This window comes from Quercus robur, chromosome 10 (assembly GCF_932294415.1).
Source record: "Quercus robur chromosome 10, dhQueRobu3.1, whole genome shotgun sequence".
Taxonomy (NCBI): domain Eukaryota; kingdom Viridiplantae; phylum Streptophyta; class Magnoliopsida; order Fagales; family Fagaceae; genus Quercus; species Quercus robur.
The window spans coordinates 55,144,874-55,159,138 of NC_065543.1; the positions used below are offsets into that span (position 1 = coordinate 55,144,874).

General features: G+C 33.9%; 2 protein-coding genes across 2 annotated transcripts; both read right to left on the bottom strand.

Moving 5' to 3' along the window:
* Nucleotides 1-224: 224 nt before the first annotated feature.
* On the bottom strand, nucleotides 225-2,001 carry LOC126704376 (uncharacterized). The gene is made up of 4 exons (XM_050403359.1): nucleotides 1,987-2,001; nucleotides 1,688-1,785; nucleotides 804-906; nucleotides 225-542 (listed from the first exon to the last, which is right to left on the bottom strand). Exons 1-4 carry the CDS (start codon nucleotides 1,999-2,001, stop codon nucleotides 327-329), a joined length of 432 nt encoding a protein of 143 aa, XP_050259316.1. The 3' UTR covers nucleotides 225-326.
* Nucleotides 2,002-4,159: 2,158 nt separating this feature from the next.
* On the bottom strand, nucleotides 4,160-12,225 carry LOC126702215 (uncharacterized). Its single transcript, XM_050400871.1, has 13 exons — nucleotides 12,004-12,225; nucleotides 11,742-11,808; nucleotides 11,498-11,608; nucleotides 10,965-11,160; nucleotides 10,573-10,658; nucleotides 10,122-10,317; nucleotides 8,721-8,832; nucleotides 7,384-7,511; nucleotides 6,876-7,082; nucleotides 6,639-6,748; nucleotides 5,763-5,892; nucleotides 4,923-5,069; nucleotides 4,160-4,661 (listed from the first exon to the last, which is right to left on the bottom strand). Exons 1-13 carry the CDS (start codon nucleotides 12,059-12,061, stop codon nucleotides 4,446-4,448), a joined length of 1,764 nt encoding a protein of 587 aa, XP_050256828.1. The 5' UTR covers nucleotides 12,062-12,225; the 3' UTR covers nucleotides 4,160-4,445.
* Between the last annotated feature and the right edge of the window lie 2,040 nt (nucleotides 12,226-14,265).

A 14,265-nucleotide genomic window follows, 5' to 3' on the forward strand; every position in this document is an offset into this window, starting at 1 on the left:
ACAAATCCCAATGCTAATGCTCTAATTATGGCCAGCAAATTGGAACAGTCAAATGAACCCATTTCAAGAAATGGTTGGCCAATAAATTGTTGATGGTTCATAGTATTTCAAACTTTATTCTCTTTTTCTCTCGCAGCAACCAAACTAATAAAGTCAGTCACTGCTTTTCTCAGTTAATTTAAAAAAGTTAATTAGCCCAAAAATTTTCACTGCACAAAGTTCCAAAATTAAGAAAAGAAAATAAAAAATGAACAAAATCTGAACGCATGCAAAGGCTCTAAATACAGTTACAAGAATTCCTCAAATTTGACATGCAAGAAAATTCGTCACCATAGCCTTAGGAAGCCCTTCTTCTCTTTCTTCATCCTACTTTCAAGAGATGGGAACTCAATAAAATTATAGGCAAGGTCTAGAACAATAGGATTCCGAGGGATTGCTTGAAATGCAGGAGGGAAAACTTCAATGCGCGAAACACCCTTGACATTTGAATCACCGACTGCAGACTCGTAGCTGTCGAGTTTCTCGAGAAGGTATTTCTCCAACTGACACAAATTCAAATCAAAATGTCACACCTATGTTAGAATATACATGCATGCACATGGTGACATTTCTTATAAACGCACAAACCCATATGCTTCTTTGAAAAATAACAATAAGGAAAAGAGAGATCCAGGCAAACGTTACATAGCCATTACACAGAATGTCAACGTCTAACTATTGGTCAGAATGACTCAAGTATGAATGAATACAAGCTAGAATCAAGAATAATGTTTGGTTCATGTTCTGAGAAGAATTAAAAGTACCTTCTTGTCGGCTCCTGTTAACGACAAATTAGAGACTCTTTTTGAGAGATTCTCTGGAGCCTTCACCTCCTCCTTGATCCCTGTTGCACTCGTCACACAACATCTTCAACTCTTTGACGCTTATACAAAGAAAATAAATGAAGGCTTTCAAAACCAAATATTTTTGCTTTGCATACGAATTATCGGTGAACAAATCCAAATGCAAAAAAAAGAACGAAAAAAGAACATCAATATACCAATTTAACATACTAGAAGTACTTATCATATATAAGACAAAAAACATCAAGAATTACTGATCTTAGAAAAGTAGTTATTTAGTAAGATAAGGAGTCGATAAGAATTGGAAGTTTTGGGGTAATTTATATATATATATATATATATATCATTTTTGGTTATATGGAGAGCAAAGGCAGAAAGAAGACAAATGGGCAAGCCATCCCAAAAACATCAGTGGAAAAGACTAAAGAGTGATAGTAAGTTATATAAATGTGGATAACAACATTGAATTTAACAGTTGTGAAGCAATTTCATTCAATTGATGCAAAAAAAAGAAGAAGAAGAAGAAGAAGAAGATAGAAAACCCAAAAATATACACAAACCTGATCATTCTCATTCAAAGTTTGGAATTTCTGTAGGGCGTCCTCAGCAAGAGACCGAGCACGTGCCAAAATGCATAAGCTTTCTAATAAAATTTGAGACTAGCATCTTGCAACTTCAGTAGTACATTTTATTAGAAGAAAGTCAAGTAACAAGCAATTAAATAAGGATAGTTAACCTGTAATAAAAGATCATATAGGCGAACAAGCTCTTCAGGCTTGGTAACTTTCTCATTTTTGTCATCACGTCGCCTAGTAAGTTTACTCTTTGCAACTTTAACTAAGAACTGGTTGCGCTCAATGGTTCTTTGTCCTAAAACAGCACTAACGGCTTTGTCAAGACCATTTAAGTCATCTTTCACATTTTCGGCATTCCCTGCACTGACCTAGAATATACAGTATATCAGGAAAGCAGTCTAAAAGATACAGTATAGGATTGAACTGTGAGAAAGATTTCTTACAATTTTTTTTTTTTTTAACGAGTCATTTTTTTAATGAATAATCTAATGAAGTCCTTTTTTCCTCTCTTTTTGAGAAGTGAATTTTGGCCCCAAGTGGAGGGGTAATGAAATTTTTAAAAGATCAACCTTATCATGAGTCATGGTTCCCAACCGTGTTATCACTAGGGGTTATGTGGACCCTACTTCTAATAGAAATAAAACGATAACATTATGAAGTAACTTTCCATACCAAGTCACTACGAATGCAGCTCCTGGCTTCATGATATGCAGTAAAATTTTTGTCAAAGATGGCCAGTCTTTTCTCTGCTGGCAGTGAATCTGCGGCTGGACCATGTAAATCTTTCTCCAATTCTTGAGCTGAACAAGTTTGTCACATAAAAGTGTTCATTTAAATGTGTTCATCCTTATAGGAATTTAAGTAAAGATTAAATTTTCGTTTTTTTTTACTATTCCTTTTTTTCTTTAATTCCTTTATAATTTCTTCTTTTGTGTTGGTTTAAAATTTAAATGGATTTTTTCTCAAGCTTTAGAGCATGGACTTTAGATAAGTTGTTCAACTCTTAAACGCTAAGCATTGACTATAAGTCTTGTACATGGAACAAATCAAGATAAGAAATTAAGAATATAGTCCATTTTGGTTGGCCTTATAGCTGATTTGTCTAGATATCAATTTTCTTTCTTGCCAAAAGTCTAACTTATTTTGGACGGAAATTTCATTGATTATTACTTGTATACAAAATTCAGGGATCATTGAATTGGAATAGGTTCCTCACTGACCCAACAAAGTGGTTGGGTTTAAACTATTAATGTATTACTAGAATGGAATTTCTGTTGTGTACACTCCAAATTTTTTCTGCCTTTCATAATGATATGTTGTGGAAATGGTCATCCAAGTCCAATATATGCTTGAGAACTATAGTTGAGACCATGGCCACTGAAGCTTTACTATTCAATACTTTGTGTGGATGAAAAATTAAAGACTTATTTAATGTAATAGGAGCTAATGGAATTTGGCACCATTCACACTGGGGTTTGTTCTTGATGTTGTGAAATTGTTGTAGGTACTAAAATCTCTAGTATGATTAGTTGGAAAGTCATGTTCTTTAAGTGTGAAAAGTCTAGAATGGAAAACTTTTTATGTTCCCACAATGTTTTGGAGAGAAATGCTAGCCCTTCATCCCATTGGGACCCCTCTTATTTATACAAAGGAAAAGTGGTCCAATTTTCCTAAGTGTGACTTACTATCCCAACTGCCAAGTAGAGACAGAACATATGATATTGACTATATTGTTTTGCTAAAGTTGTTTTTTACTCGAACATAAATGCTCTACTAAGGCATGGTCGTCATTTATAGGTAAAACATTTTAAGTCTTGTGCAGCAACTTTGAATTTGGTCATTTGGATACACATCAACTTTGAATTTTTTAACTTAACACATTTATTTATTTATTTACTGTGTGGATAAACTTAACTGAAAGTGCAACGTATTTTAGACCGAACTTTCATTGGTCGTCATCATTCATTATGTGTATCAATTTTTAAAAATAAAAAATCTTTAAAATGGAATAGGCCCAACTCAAATTTTGTTTTTAAGTCGTTGGATGCTTGCTTGAACTTGAGAAGTTATTCAAATCCTAAATAACATTTCTGTATTCAAGAAATTAAGTTTGATAAGCCTAATGAAATCGTTCGTCCAGACACAGCTAAGGACGAGGATCGAGCCATAAAGCGTATTGTTTCCAATCCACATTTTTTAGTCAAGAAAATAGAATCATTAATCTCAATCCAAAAATTTCCTTCTCTTTTCAAAATCAATTCAAATAGTTTTTTATTTTTCATTCCATTAATGCCACTCATTATTGAATAAAGCTAAGAAAACAAATTAATGTTATTAAGTTTCCAGGGGTATCAACTAATTTATGTTAATAAAACAGCTATGGTTCACATGTGATGGACTAGTAATTCATATTGTTATTATTTTGGTGGTGAGATTGCCAAATAGAGAAGATCCAACGTCGTCGTCGTCGTGGTGGCTGAGCCTTGGATTTCTTGGCCATGGAGGTTCTTGGCTAGGTGGGTTTTGAGAGAGAGAGAGAGAGAGAGAGATGAATTAAACATAGGTATTTAAATTTAAGTTTAGCATAAATGAACAATAATTAACAAATCGCTGTAGCAAAGTTGTAAAATATTTTTTGTTTCGACACCCAAGTAAAGATGGGTTTAGTGTATTCGAGTTCTAAAATAGCAATTTGGGGATTTTACAAATCCGAAAGCTAATGCTCTAATTATGGCCAGCAAATTGGAACAGTCAAATGAACCCATTTCAAGAAATAGTTGGCCAATACATTGTTGATGGTTCATAGTATTTCAAACTTTATTCTCTTTTTCTCTCGCAGCAACCAAACTAATAAAGTCAGTCACTTTTTTTCTCAGTTAATTTAAAAAAGTTATTAGCCCAAAAATTTTCACTGCACAACGTTCCAAAATTAAGAAAAGAAAATAAAAAATGAACAAAATCTGAACGCATGCAAAGGCTCTAAATACAGTTACAAGAATTCCTCAAATTTGACATGCAAGAAAATTCGTCACCATAGCCTTAGGAAGCCCTTCTTCTCTTTCTTCATCCTACTTTCAAGAGATGGGAACTCAATAAAATTATAGGCAAGGTCTAGAACAATAGGATTCCGAGGGATTGCTTGAAATGCAGGAGGGAAAACTTCAATGCGCGAAACACCCTTGACATTTGAATCACCGACTGCAGACTCGTAGCTGTCGAGTTTCTCAAGAAGGAATTTCTCCAACTGAAACAAATTCAAATCAAAATGTCACACCTATGTTAGAATATACATGCATGCACATGGTGACATTTCTTATAAACGCACAAACCCATACGCTTCTTTGAAAAATAACAATAAGGAAAAGAGAGATCCAGGCAAACGTTACATAGCCATTACACAGAATGTCAACGTCTAACTATTGGTCAGAATGATTAAAGTATGAATGAATACAAGCTAGAATCAAGAATAATGTTTGGTTTATGTTCTGAGAATAATTAAAAGTACCTTCTTGTCGGCTCCTGTTAATGACAAATTAGAGACTCTTTTTGAGAGATTCTCTGGAGCCTTCACCTCCTCCATGATCCCTGTTGCATGCTCTATACAACTGTTAGATCTGCACTCGTCACACAACATCTTCAACTCTTTGATTATCTGCTTATACAAAGAAAATAAATGAAGGCTTTCAAAACCAAATATTTTTGCTTTGCATATGAATTATCGGTGAACAAATCCAAATGCAAAAAAAAGAACGAAAAAAGAACATCAATATACCAATTTAACATACTAGAAGTACTTATCATATATAAGACAAAAAACATCAAGAATTACTGATCTTAGAAAAGTAGTTATTTAGTAAGATAAGGAGTCGATAAGAATTGGAAGTTTTGGGGTAATTTATATATATATATATATATATATATCATTTTTGGTTATATGGAGAGCAAAGGCAGAAAGAAGACAAATGGGCAAGCCATCCCAAAAACATCAGTGGAAAAGACTAAAGAGTGATAGTAAGTTATATAAATGTGGATAACAACATTAAATTTAACAGTTGTGAAGCAATTTCATTCAATTGATGCCAAAAAAAAAAAAAAAAAAAAGAAGAAGAAGAAGAAGAAGAAGAAGAGAGCAAAGGCAGAAAGAAGACAAATGGGCAAGCCATCCCAAAAACATCAGTGGAAAAGACTAAAGAGTGATAGTAAGTTATATAAATGTGGATAACAACATTAAATTTAACAGTTGTGAAGCAATTTCATTCAATTGATGCCAAAAAAAAAAAAAAAAAAAAAAAAAAAAAAGAAGAAGAAGAAGAAGAAGATAGAAAACCCAAAAATATACACAAACCTGATCATTCTCATTCAAAGTTCGGAATTTCTGTAGGGCGTCCTCAGCAAGAGACCGAGCACGGCAGTATAATGCATAAGCTTCTGCCCTCTTTCCAGCCAAGCTGTAAGATTTTGCCAAGTAGAAGCACCTGCCAAAATGTTGAGAGGCCTATAAATTAAATTTGAGCCAAGAACAACAAAAACCCATTCTAAAAATCAACTAGAACAAGTGTAATCTCAGTTATGTTTTTGGGAACCAGGCCAAGAACCTTGTAGCTCAATTGATTGGCATCTCTTGGTATTTCCAATTGAGACATCTAGGATTCAAATCCCCACACCCCAATTATTGAATTATCAAAAATATATTTGTGAACCCGACACAGCCTTATCATTTTGGAAAGAAATATTTCCAATGAGCTCTAATTAAAATGACACCTCCTTCCCTTGTAAGAGCAAAGTGGAGGATGAGATCATGGGTTTAAGACCAATCAAGTTCATCTGAAACTTACTAATCAAAGAAAATAGAAATGCAAATGAATAATGGTTTTAATATCATACAGAATGTTGAGAGGTTAAGAAACAAGTCCATAAGACCAGCATAGTTGAAATGGTGATGCTAATAAGGATGACAGGAAAGAAAAGGTTATGGTAGAACAAGGAACCTGTTAAAGCTAAGATTTCAAACATCCATAAACTATAATTTTCCAAAAGGTACTAAAAAAGAAAGACATGGATGTCTTAAGAAGAGAAATGAAGAACTGTGATGCAATTGAAGATCAATTTCAACATTTAAAAGACATAGGGGTGTAATCCTTAAAATACTTGCAGGAGGAGCAATAAACTAAATAAAAAGCATTTCCTAAGACCAGTAAAATAAAAAACTCAGAAGCCAAACCTTTCTGCTCGAAAGGACAAACTTTTAAGTGCACACTCTTCAGAAAATGCCAACTCTTCAGGTTTTCTATCTCTTCCAGAACTGACTAAATCTGAAAGATCAGATGTATTCTGCAAAATATAACAAAATCATTCACAAAGTTTTCTAATAAAATTTGAGGCTAGCATCTTGCAACTTCAGTAGTACATTTTATTAGAAGAAAGTCAAGTAACAAGCAATTAAATAAAGATAGTTAACCTGTAATAAAAGATCAAATAGGCGAACAAGCTCTTCAGGCTTGGTAACTTTCTCATTTTTGTCATCACGTCGCCTAGTAAGTTTACTCTTTGCAACTGTAACTAACAACTGGTTGCGCTCAATGGTTCTTTGTCCTAAAACAGCACTAACGGCTTTGTCAAGACCATTTAAGTCATCTTTCACATTTTCGGCATTCCCTGCACTGACCTAGAATATACAGTATATCAGGAAAGCAGTCTAAAAGATACAGTATAGGATTGAACTGTGAGAAAGATTTCTTACAATTTTTTTTTTTAACGAGTCATTTTTTTAATGAATAATCTAATGAAGTCCTTTTTTCCTCTCTTTTTGAGAAGTGAATTTTGGCCCCAAATGGAGGGGTAATGAAATTTTTAAATGATCAACCTTATCATGAGTCATGGTTCCCAACCGTGTTATCACTAGGGGTTATGTGGACCCTACTTCTAATAGAAATAAAACAATAACATTATGAAGTAACTTTCCATACCAAGTCACTACGAATGCAGCTCCTGGCTTCATGATATGCAGTAAAAATTTTGTCAAAGATGGCCAGTCTTTTCTCTGCTGGCAGTGAATCTGCGGCTGGACCATGTAAATCTTTCTCCAATTCTTGAGCTGAACAAGTTTGTCACATAAAACAATACTTGAGACATAAAGCAAAACTTGAGACTTTTTGGACTATAAAAGTAAACCAAGAAGGGGAGAAAAAAACCAGCAGACACAACCATACTTGAATAAATTTCAGAGAAGTTACAAGTGCACTAGTTAAGCAAGAGAGAAAGGTATATTTTCCACAAACGGGATAGTTGCATAAAATATAATCATCGCCAAATATCCAATTGTGGCTGGAAACCATCAGAAGACTTTTAGTGTGGTTTAACTCAAGGGAGAGAAGCAAGACGGAGGACAAGCTGCAACAATATGTTAATAACAAGAAAACAAGAAAGGGTAGTCTCAGTTGGGATCAGCAACTGCAAGTTTTGCAGATTCAGTATCAACATGAATTACAAATACTCAAAAACAGCAAGCTGAATTCTTTAAGGTTGCATTTTTATTGGCACTCTAATCATTGTTTACATCAGAACCTGTTATAGGCTAATTTTTGTAACTGAAGTTGTTAAATTACCGTTTGTCCCAAAAGCTTAACTAATAGAAGCCTACCAAACACCCTGACCATACCTTCTCCTAATATAGTGCCCCACATAAAAACATGCAATACCAAACTCTTTAAAAAACCTATTAGCATGTAATATGCCGAAGACTTGATACCATAACAAAACCAAACCAAACCTTGTCCAAATCTACTTAAAGACATGATAAATTCCTGCACCAGAGTTTCCTCAATAAAATCTCTCCAAATGAAATAACTTCTAAACAATCCCATACATTATAATTTTAAAATTGACAACAATTTAACAGCAAGTTTTGCAGGTCTGTTAATAAATCTAATAAACTGACCCATGAGCCTAATAGCAACATTTTTGGCATGCTACTTTTAGTGAAACAATGGTATTGCAGTTTTTTGGTAGACCATCCATTTGAGCACTGAATTCAGTTACTCTCTTCCTTATATATATATATATATATATATATAGACTATCCGGTTGAAGATTATCAACTAAATTATCAATTGCCAGAGAGAGACTAAGAGAGTAAGTATAAACAACTAGTCATAATCTGTTCTACTAAATCAGGAAAAATCCAGATTCACACTGTATGTTTGATGACACCAACAGAGATGATCATTACAGCTGTATAACATTTTGTTGAACCCAAAGTAATGGTGCAATTCTGAATCATTATCAAAAATAGCTTTTCACCGACCTTTCAAAATGGCAACCCGAGTTTTCGCATTAGATATTGGAAACCTATGACCAAGCCAATGAAACTCTGTCATGGACGCAGCTTGTTGAGACCTTGCCTCTGCCATGACAGCCTGAAACCAAGACATTGAAAGACATCAGTACAATAGACAGAAGCTTCCAAAGGATGAAGTGGAAAATTCTCAGCACTTCCAACTTTAACTATAACAGGATAAAACAGATAATTATTTAATAAAGACTAATACCAATAACTGTTTATCACACAAAGTCAAAATAGCCATAGCCTCACTCAAGTTGCAATAAGGAGGGGTGGGACCAATCAAAAAGTTGCAATAAGGTGGGGTGGGGTTAGGTCATGCTTCAATTCTTGCACAACAAGAAAAATGATAATTATTGTACCATCAGATAGAATCAGAACTAGTCTTAAGGTCAACCAGATCATAAGAGATACTAATTTCCCATAAGCAAGAAGGATAATATCTTTACTTTAAAAACCAGGCCTCTAATAACGTTACAATAGGTGATTTGTTCCCTTCCCTTCTAGGAATAAGCTACTTGAATTATTAAGCTCACCTTGTGAAACAACTTATTTTTTCTTTTTTGAGATAAACAACAGAAACCTTTGTGAAACATCTAGAAAAGAGAAAATTATGCATCATGAACTCATGACCTTTATTAAATTTAACAAACAAAGGATCACTTCTCACCAGAAAACTGAGGTTTTGAGTGCTTAAAAAAGACCAAGGAAGAAGCTTAGAACAAAGTCAAATTAATTTTATGAAAAGGCATGATGGATGAATTAATCAACCAAAAAGCAGAGTTAAGAGTCATAATATTACATTATGGACACCACAAAGCAACAATGACCAATAAATTAAGGGTGGGTACAACACCGCATAATCAGAATTCGTACAAGCTTCCATGATCAGATGAATCTTGCAAGAATTACTGCAGTTAAATGCATGAAAAATGAACCAAAATACAGCAAAGTAATTATAAGGCAGGTTGCAGTTCAATAAATCTGGCGAGACTAAACTTATTGAGTGTAGTTGATGTGAGAATCATTCAAGAGATTGTTGAAGCACTGAGACACCTTACTTCAAGATATATGCTACCCACCTCTGATGAGTTAAAATATTCCTCAAACCAAGGTCTATCACTATGTTCACAATAAACAGACATTTCAGAATATTACAGAGTATGATAGCTAAATGGGTGCAAGAGCGTCTAGATATTCAAACTGAGCTTCATCAACTGTTCTAATATAATTTTTTTCCCCCTTTCCCTGAAAATGATTCATGTTTTCAAATTCTCATGCCTATAGCCAAAGCAACTGCCTGGAAGACATTGAAAGAACCCTATTGCATCATGCATGGCTTACTTTCAAGATAATTAAACTCACCTCCAATTTAGCTTTGAAAAGGTCCAGGGCAGGACCTTCCATCTCACCAATCTGCAGAAGCTCAGAGGCTTGTAGATTTGATTCGCCAATTTTGTGTAGGCAGTAACGAATACTAGGCTCTAGCTCCTCAACACGCTCTCGGCACAAAACTTGATTCTCTAGGTCCCCATATTTGCCAAGTTCCTCATAAACAGCCCTGTAAGATTAATAATAAATAAAACAGCCACAATATCCACCATTGCAACCAGAATGTGAAGGGTATAGAGTATAGACCAAACAATGAACAGCTCAAGGGATTTTCGAGATAAAGTTCCACTCAAAATTAATTTATGCCTAAATCAATTAATTCATTATTATTTTATTTTTGAGGTGAGATATGATGATAAAATTCACTTCCAACAGCAAAGTATCAAGAGTAAACATCAGTATATTTAAGAAGACAAGCATGCACCTGGCACTTTTGAAATTCATTAATGCCGTGTCCCAGTTCTGATCTTGTTCAAACAACAAGTTCCCTTTCATATAGGAGGCATAAGCCTACATATTGGAAATTGAAACTTAGCAAAATGAAAATGGAAGAAGTTATGTAATATTTGATTAACTAAAAGATAGTTCTCAAAATAGAGTAAACAAAAGAGAAGTATCAAAACATTCACTATCCAAAACAATTAGGCAGCAATTCAATAATCGACTAATGATTCAATGTATTAATGGTAAAAAGTGATGCACAGATGAAACAGTCTGTAGTTTTATACATGACCCACAGATCATTCATACTCCTATAAGCATGAAATTTCAAAATCCTGTGAAAACTTGATGGTGAAATGATATATATAGACACACCTCAGCTTCTAACGACGTTCTGGAATCTCCCTTGATTGCGCACAACTGAGCAAACAGTGTAGCCCATTTAACTGCTTTCCTCAGCCTACCAATCAAATAGATACGCTGACGCGAATTTGGACCATCCGGAAGCTGCCTTTTCTCCATGGCATGGCTCCAAGCTCTCTCTGCCGTGTAAAGCACGAGATGAAGAAACCTATTTCAAATCCGAGTAACGTAAACTGTTAAAGTCGGAAGCTTTATTAATTTACAGCAGCTGATCCTAAATAAACACTGTTTTTTTCATACTAACAATGCAAGCAAACACCTCTTTCTACTACATTGATTTTAAAGACACAATTAACTGTTTGAAATTAGCAAAGAAAGTAATCAGCTTTATCCGACCCCATTAATTTACATACAATGCCACTTAAAATTTTATAATTCAGTTCTAAAACTTCAATTTATGTGTGATTTGGATAACAATAACAATAATAAATGGCAAAGTTAAGCATTTGAAGCATGTGAATTTCATATGATGAGGCAAGACAGACCTAACTTCAGTGACAGTAGATTCAGTGATGGCTTTTCGGGTGTATTTACCGCGGCCATGAGTGAACTTGAGTGATTTGTACAACCTCCTCAAACGAGCCGTACAATACCTCCTGTAGATCAAAATCACAGGGACAGAGAGTAAATGCAAAGATTTATTGCTCAATGTGTGAAAGCTAATTAAACAATTAAGAAAATATTGCCAAAAAAACCTAAATGCGAATTGAGAATTCAAAGGCGTGGTACCTATAGCGAGTGTAATCGCCATGCCTCAATCCATGTTGCATCTGAGCAGATTTCAAGAGCTGCAACACTGGAAGAATATGATCATCAAGGTCAGGATTTTATCTAATACGATAGCGTTTGGTTGCTGAGAAATTAGGGAAAAAAAAAAAAAAAAAAAAACGAAACACAGAATGTCGAATCTTATGTTGAATTCTGGAGCCTAGAATTAATAAAAAAAATTAAAATAATAACTAAAATGAAAAGTTTGAAAGAGAAAATGAACCGTTGATTGAGAATTTGTGATCGGAAATGTTGTTGGAGTTGGGATTGTCGATTTCCATGGCCGCCACTTGGGTCTCCTTCTGCTTCTAAGCTTTGTTTGGCTGCTGAGAAAACCCCTAAAGTTTACAAAAACCAAACGTCGTTTCGTTTCCCTTTTCCCTTCGTGACCAAAACAAATCGTTCCTGTACTTCATGTCGTTTCCTTTCTTTTCTTTTTAATTTGGGGGCCCATTGGGCTTCTCGCCTACCAAAACGAGCTTTACCAATTTTTAAGAGCATGTTTGGCAGTCCTACTCAAATACAAAACTACATTATTACATATTTTAAACAACATAACACACATTTTCACACACATTTTCACCCACATATATATCAAAAACATTCAAACAACATTACTCAAACTAACTCACCAAACAGACCCTAAAAATTAAAATTTCAAGGTTGATTATTTATTTTATTTTATTTCAAATATAAGCCAAAAAAAAAAAAAAAAATCAAACTAAAGCCAATTTTGAGCTTAACAATAGTTGGAAAAAGGAGATTTGAACTTTATACATCTCGATTGAAAACACTCAAGACTCAGCACACCAAGAAATGTCAATTAAGGAACACAACTCTTGACATGAATTACTTTATTCATTTATTCTTTTCCAATATACAGTAAATATAGTGGGGGCCTTAGGATCGAGGAAGGGGTCATTGAGCTGTTATCATTATTATTATTATTATTGCATCATAAGCCCGAAGAGGGAATCCACTCAAGTAGGAGAAAAGACAAAGGACTTTGGGGAGATCCAATTGGGAAGGACAGGGTGTGGAGAGAGAATCATGAAGGGTAAGGGAAGTTTCCAGTAAAAAGTAGCTTATCGCCTCTACATTAAATGGTTTGCAACAACTTTATCAGCTGTATTGATGAGGAAGTGACCTGAATAGTGGAGTTCATAGTTAAGCAGTTTCTTCTATCACCTTCATCAAAAGTTTAAGAAGGCAAGTGTCATGATAAGAATTTGGGTAGGTGGAGATGAAGGGCCAAGATGTGAAGGGTTGAGAAGTATATAAGGGAAGGAAAATTCCAAATGAAAGGGATCCAGAAAAGAAGTATAAAAAAGAGAGGGATGAGAACAAGAACACGAACAGTGTATCATTCTGTGTAAAATTGTCTCCTCAAGCAAGCTTGTGATAAGTCTTATATACACATAAACTTTGATTCGTAGCTATTCTCCCATATTTTTGTTCTCGGACTAAGCCTCCTCCTTTTTGTTTAACCCACTCTCTTACAAATATCTATTGATTTGGACCTAGTTGTGCTAAACCATCCTCATTATTCTAAGTGGGCTTAGGTTGTTTGATTTCTGAGTCCTTACAAATATCATGATTAGAGTTTTTTATCCCTTCACAAACTTATACTAACAATTATATCTAAATTATAATTGAAAGTATATTATTTGAATTAATTAGATAAATATATTAACATGCACTTTGTGTTGTGTGCGTGAAAAGAGTGTTTTTTTTTTTTTCATCTCACTTTTCTTTTAGGGGAATGGGAAAACTTTTGAAACTTTGATATTACGAGAGATAAGATTAATCAAATTTAATGTTTATTAAACAATCAGCCATTTGTGTCAAATAATACTTTTATAAAATTATATGAAAAAATAGCAACTTTTAAAAGTTATTTTGTATTTTAATCTTTCCACGCTAAACTTGTCTCTCGAATAAATGAGTTTCATGTTAATGGAAGAGACTCTATCTCCAAATTTTTTTTTTTAAATAGTCCTAATTAATAAAATAAATTTTAAAATAGTATTATTAAGCAAATGACCCTTACTAATTAGTAATAACTTAATAACAATCATTCTAACACTTTGAAAGAGACCACATGTCGCATGCAACATTGTTCAAGTGAGTGAATGAGTTTGGATGTTGAAGTTTAATATTGTCGGTTGGGTTGGACAATATGCAAATTTTGTGAACTAATTCCAATTTTCAACTTCATCTCAAAAAAAAATAAAAATAAAAATAAAAATAAAAATTCAATATACAACACACTACATTCATGCAAGTTACATGAGTTCCAGTTAGTTCAAATAGTTGAATAAGAAATCTAGGGTTCAATCTCCGCCTACACTAAAAACCAATTGATGTCTTAATATTATGATAAAGAGTTATCATCAGGAGCGGACGTCATAAGTTGAAACTCTTCAAAAATAAACATTTATGCAAGTTTTGGGCCAGACAATAATATTCATTAGAAAATAAACTA

What these genes read in the sequence shown, in the direction of transcription:
- LOC126704376 (XM_050403359.1), bottom strand. An exon ending in AGAACCATTGAGCGCAACCA is followed by an intron (nt 907 to 1,687) that starts GTTCTTAGTTAA and finishes AAAGAGTTGAAG; the next exon opens with ATGTTGTGTGACGAGTGCAA. An exon ending in TAACAGGAGCCGACAAGAAG is followed by an intron (nt 543 to 803) that starts GTACTTTTAATT and finishes AATTTGTGTCAG; the next exon opens with TTGGAGAAATACCTTCTCGA.
- LOC126702215 (XM_050400871.1), bottom strand. Translation starts at nt 12,061, where the DNA reads ATGGAAATCGACAATCCCAACTCCAACAACATTTCCGATCACAAATTC. An exon ending in TTTTCAAAGCTAAATTGGAG is followed by an intron (nt 8,833 to 10,121) that starts GTGAGTTTAATT and finishes TCTTGGTTTCAG; the next exon opens with GCTGTCATGGCAGAGGCAAG. An exon ending in TCGGGTTGCCATTTTGAAAG is followed by an intron (nt 7,512 to 8,720) that starts GTCGGTGAAAAG and finishes AAACTTGTTCAG; the next exon opens with CTCAAGAATTGGAGAAAGAT.